General features: G+C 36.1%; 1 protein-coding gene across 2 annotated transcripts in view; it reads right to left on the bottom strand.

The window, feature by feature from the left end:
* Positions 1-4,895: 4,895 nt before the first annotated feature.
* Positions 4,896-6,086, bottom strand: part of Serpinb7 (serpin peptidase inhibitor, clade B (ovalbumin), member 7) — a 50,035-nt gene continuing 48,844 nt past the window's right edge. For both annotated transcript variants that reach the window (XM_013511256.1, XM_005373035.1), the window contains exon 8: positions 4,896-6,029. In XM_013511256.1, coding sequence (XP_013366710.1) covers positions 5,631-6,029 — 399 coding nt within the window. In that variant the 3' untranslated portion in view covers positions 4,896-5,630. The remainder of the gene's footprint in view (positions 6,030-6,086) is intronic.

Genomic DNA, 6,086 nt, shown 5'->3' with positions numbered 1-6,086 from the left:
CAGTCACAGAGTCCTGCCCAGTTAAGTCACCTCCCAAATCTACCAATTTCATTCACTGTCCGTCTTGAAAACCTGTGTACCAGTCCAGGCTACTAACCCTTCTCACCTGGACCACTGGCTGAGCCTCCTTGCCAGTAACCTTATAACACTCTAGCCCAGTGTCCACACACACCAGCAACAGTCCTTCAAAGGCCCTTCAAAAGCCATCCCAAGTGTCACTCCGCTGCTTAGAGCCTTTGATGCCTTTGTACCAACCTTGGAACAAAGACAATGTCTTCACAGTGTGGAAGGCTCTTTCTGACCCACTGCATCCTCCTCCACTGCTCATCTCTCACTGCTCTTTTGAGTAGCAGCCTGCACTTGGAACAGTCAGAGGAGCCTGTGGTTTCTTACTACTGAGCCTTAGAACACATTGTTGCTTTCACTGGGCCCCTTCCATGCCTATTCTCCCTGCACTGTTCATCCCTCCAGAGCTGAGCCAAAGCCCCTCTCCCTTCAGAAAATCTTCAGAACTGATTTAGAAAAGCCTGCTTCGCGCTACCATAGCCTCTTGGTCCTTTTTCATAGCACTAATCACAGTGCTATGCCTGTGGAAATTATAACATCCCTTTCTAGCCTGAGAATCAGAAATCTGCCAGTACTGACAAGTCTTATCTGAAGAGACATGTTTGGGGAAAAAATCATATTTTAAAATAGAATATTTAAAATATCTAGAAGGAATCTTTGTTTTCAACCCACTTTGCACTCCATTTGATTTTACCACCTATTTTCCTTCCAGGGCACGAATGACATTGAGATGTGTTCTGTTGCTTTGTTGATGTTGCATACCCATCACAGGACTCAGACTTATAAAAGATGACTCACTTTGGTGTAGTGGTCCAGGCCTGTAATTCCACATGCTGCAAAGCTGAGGTGAGATTAACAGTCTGAACCCAAGCTGGGCAATTTAGCAACTTAATGTGGCTCTATTTCAAAGTAAAATAAAGTAAAATAAAATAAAATAAAATGGGTTAGGGTTCAGTCTGCAGAATTGCAATAAGTAAACATCAAAAATTTTAAAAATCACTTTATTTCACTAAAAGTATTCTCATTTCAAATACAATAGTATTATTGTTTTGACTCATAACACAGACAAAGAAAGGGAGAATATTAAAGGACTGTCTAACAGCATAATTAAGTTCAGTTACCCAGCTATAGCCTGTTCTTCAGGTGAAGTCTCTGAGGCTTTTACTTCTTAAAGATTTTTACTACTAGTATCTAAAAAATTTCGATTTACAAATGTTATTCATGGAGCTTCATACATTCTAGGTTTGTATAAAGGAATAGAAATGAAGTCTTAGTCTCAAAAGATGCCCTGTTGATTAAAGACTTTGCCTGTATTTGTTGATAAGTATAATTTGTCAGTCACTAAACAGTATAAATTATGCTGGAGAGAAATTATAAGAAATTATAATATAACTGTCCTTCCTCCTAGAAAGTTAAAATTTAGGATAGTTTATAATAGGAGAATTTTTAATTAATATTTTATATAAACCCCCAGAGAGTTTATCATTATAATTAACATTTTTGTTTGTTCATTCATTTGATCAGAATTTTTGTGTTCAGTTTTGATTGTGATATAAAAGCTGCTGTGAATATTACAAACATCTTTTCATGAACATTTTTTTAAAAATTTGTTTTGTAAATGGTTACATATATTCCCCCAAACTTTAGATAATCTAGTTGCTGTACATATCTGACAACACTTGATATTGTCATTCTTTTTCATTTTAGTCATTCTCGTGGGTGAGAAGTGGTAGCTCAGAATAGTTTAATTTCTATTTACTTGATTCATGATAATGTTCAGCATTTTTTCATGTGCTTATTCACACCATCCAATTCTTTCTTTAGTGACTTGCTAGACAGGATTGATCATAATTGGTACACATTTTAAACTGGGTTGTTTGTCTTTTTCATAATCATTTTTAATAATCTGAATACATTTATTTTTGTATACAAGTACTTACAATAATTCATATGTACAATTATATGTGTTCATATGTATGAATGTATGTGTTTGGATATCAGATGGTTCTATTACCATTTTTTAAAAAGATTACCCTTTCCTCATTGAACTGTCTTTGCAATGATGTTAAAAACAAGTTGGTTACAAGAAACTACATCTAATTTCTGCTCTGTACCATTGATCCATTTGTACATCTTTGCACTAGTACCACATTGTCTTCTTTCTTACAGTTGTATTTTAATCTTTGAAATGGGGCAGTACCATGACTTTTTTGGGTGGAATAGTAAGTCTGGTCTCTATTAATTCATATGGCTTGAAAAAATAAACTGACTTCTTCATAAAATATTTTAAAATAATTTTAATTAATTTTTAAATTTGGAATAATTTCAAACCTAGAAAGAAGTTTCAAAAATAATATAAATAATTTCATTGTAAACTACATCCACTTTTCCTTGGGTTCAACATATTATATAATAATATAAGATGTTAACAGTGCTACATTACCATGAAGTAATATGTACTGTACTCAGAATTCAACTTTTTCTCACAAAAGTCCTTTAGCCAAATGAAATCTTTAGCCAAATGAAATCATTTAAAAGTGTACTGGTCCAAACATAAGAATACCTCATGGAATTGCTCGAGTTTATAACAGGTATAATGTCCCAGGAAAGGTCGAGATCATAGGAGACAACTGATCAGAAAACAGACACGTCAAGGAAAGAGAAAGCCACGTGAGATTTGGCAGCCTGAAAGACGACTCTCAGCGTAAATAGGCACAAGTGAGAGAAACATGGTATGAGATTTGGTCTGACAGGAAGAGCAACGTGATACAGGCAATGGCCACCTTTCTGATCCTTATTTTTCTTGTAAAATGGGAATAACAATAATCAGCATAATAATTTCCACCTATACAAGATTATAGCTATGATTGGGATGGCTGAGTTCTGTGAAAACATCTTATAAATGATAAAGCAAGAATAATGAAGAAGATGACAATGGTAATGGCCCTTCCACGTATGGAAAGATCAGTGAAAGAACACCTGTTTCTGGTCTTATCGAAACAGAAGACCCACCCAGTGCTCTTTCCATACCCTGGAGATCATGTCTTTGTATGGGCTTTGGCATGCAACCACCCAAACACAGATTCTCAAGGAGTCATGGGACTAAGTGTTGAAGGGATCCTGCTATCCAGCCACAGTCTTTACTTGCACTCCGATCTTTTCCCCTCATTAGGACTTTAAGAGAACTGATTCATTTAAACAAGGAAGGCATACTTACCATATGCCATTCTCTGTCCTTAATGATTTCTTAAACTAGCAACACACACACACACATACACACACACGCATGCATATTCTCATACACACACACACAGAAAAATTGAGACTATCTCTCTGAAAAAATGCACTCTTTAAGTTTGTGAGTTCACCTGGGTGAGCACCCATTGCCTTTTCTATTATTCAGCCTAATATGTATTGACCCCACTCAACAAAAAAATCGGTGCTTCCATGAGGGCCACATTTTCGGAAGCTGTTTCAAGTCTTAAGAATTGTACCATACTAAAGCTATGTCATGATTACACGGTGTTAACCTTCAGCAAATGAAATAGGAATCTTAACCATGAGGTAGACTATGGGCAGAACCAACCAACCAAAATGGCAAGGAAATTTTGTGTTTAGTTTCTACTACTATATTCTTAATGTTGATGTCCTCCCAAATTCATATATGGAAACCTAACACTTAACACAACAATATTAAGAGGTGGGGCTTATAAGAAGTGATTGAATCATGAGAACTCCACCCTCCTGTACAGGATTAGTGCTATTATAAAGGAGGTTAAAGGGAGCTGCCTTGGCCCTTCCACTCCTTCTGCCATGTGAGGACACAGCAACAAAGTGTCACATAAGGAAAGGGTCTCTCACCGAACACCCAAACTACTAGTATCTCAGTTTTGGACTTACCAGCTTTTTGAGCTGTGAGCAATAGATTTCTATTGCTTATAAACTAACTAGTTGTAGTTATTTTGTGACAGCAGCCTGAAGTGATTAGGGCATATGCTATTTCCTTATAATCTCATTTTTATTGTGACATCACTTCCGCTGAGTCCCCCTGTGGCTGCCTGGAGAGCCCTGTCAACAGGAAGAGTGCCGAGGTGTGTGAACTTTATGGCTTCCACCAGAATTCATGCTCCTGGCTCCAATTCCTAATGGATATGCTATTTTTAAATGGTAATAGGTGAGAATGATCATTAGAAAATTAAATTCTTCCCCATAAGCACATTGCTGCAGTTAAATTTATTCCCCACAAAGTGCTCCAACAAAAGCACAGCAGTTATTCTAAATGTAACTGATTAAATTATTTTGGTTAGGGCATTTTCTAAATCTTTCAAATCACATCACATTTAGTCATTCACACTATATTCATGGATTTCTCCACACTGTTGAAAATCAAGCATCTGCCAGGTCTCATACTAAGGACTACAGTGCTGCGTCATAAGCTCTCCCTGATTTATACAGTTACTGTGTAGTCCTGTGTGATGAAAAAGACTTTCGTGATGAAAACAAATCAACAAGCTGTTTATTTATAAACCCCTAAGTAAATTCAACATGCTCTCAATTACCTTTAATCTGTTCATAAAAGTCACTTATGACTTTCTGTAAATGTTTGTGTTCGTGAATCATCAACTCCATAAATTTAAATCCTAATATTTAAAAGTAATCCATCATCTTATACATTTGTAAAAAAAAAAAAAAAGTGTTACCTGAAACAAATCAGTGATATTGAACCAAATCAGACTTACATCAGAAAAACATTCTGTTTTCATTGTTTGGTCTACAAAATAGAGAATGCATTCACAGTCTCAAGTGAACAGAAGAAAACAATCACACTGTACAGACATGATGTATTTTTTATTATGATAAATAGGGAAAACTTATAAACTTAACAGCATATTAATAACATGGTGTAAATAACATCTGCAAACAGTTGGATGGTATTTATATTTGAAAAACTATGTACATATTAATTCTTATCAAAGAAAGCCCAAAAGATGTCAACTTGAAGTTATTAATGAAATTGTTTTTTTGGTTCCCAACCTCAATTTCATATTTTTTGGCATCTCAGTTTTGTACTGTTTTAGAGTCAGATGAGTAAACTCTAATGTCTTCTTAGCAAGGAAAAGTTGTTCTTATTTCTAGGAAGCAGCTGGGCTTACTTCCTAAATCATTTACGATGAGGCTAGAATGTTTATGGTAACTGCAGAGTTCCAAAAAATGATACTGCGGCTGCTTCTGCATTCTCATTGCCAGTACAGCAGAATGCATAACTCCTAGCTGGGCCATGGAGGAGAATTGTAGAAATGAAGGTGGGTAGAAAACCAGTAAAATTAGAAACAGGGAAGAAAATCCAGTAGAAATGCTAGGAGTAGGAATCAAGACTCTGAACAAGATGTCTAAGAAGGGTCAAGTTACCAGTATCATCTGGGGACCGATGTTAGGAGGAAAACAACTAAGAAAAAAAAAAAAAAAAGACAACAACACCATGTGGTTGCAAGTAAACAAAAGTATTCACTCTTGGTGTTTCTTTAATGCTGCAAGGACTGTGGTAATAGAAACCAACTGGATTTTCAAGGGCAAGAAACCTTGCCACTAAATAAGATAATGTCATTCTTTCTGATGACAAATAGGAATGGGTGATCAACTTTAAACACTGTGGGCTCAGGTAGTTGCTTTTCTACAATGTTATTTTCAGTGACTGCGGTTGCTTCGGTCCCCTCCTCAGTGACCTCTATATATGATTTATGCATTAGTTTCGATATGTAGAGACGACCTCCTGAAGCTATTCCAGAGAGATCAGCTCTGGACTCATCAAAGATATCTTTCAGCCCTAGGGCTTCCAAGTGGTGTTTCATCTCATATTTCTTCTCTATCTTGAACTTAGGAAGAAACACCTCCACATACTGAGATTTCATTTTTCTTGGATTGGTCCACCTCAGTAGATTCCTAAATGTGAGGTTTTTTTCAATCTGTAGGAATAATTAAAAGTACTTTAGAATCACATGGTATAGAAAAAAAGCAACAAC

This window comes from Chinchilla lanigera, unplaced genomic scaffold (genome assembly GCF_000276665.1).
Source record: "Chinchilla lanigera isolate Chin_1 unplaced genomic scaffold, ChiLan1.0 scaffold00001, whole genome shotgun sequence".
NCBI classification, from domain to species: Eukaryota; Metazoa; Chordata; class Mammalia; order Rodentia; family Chinchillidae; genus Chinchilla; species Chinchilla lanigera.
Note: the sequence above shows the minus strand (reverse complement) of the source record. Positions and strands in the feature narration are given on the sequence as shown.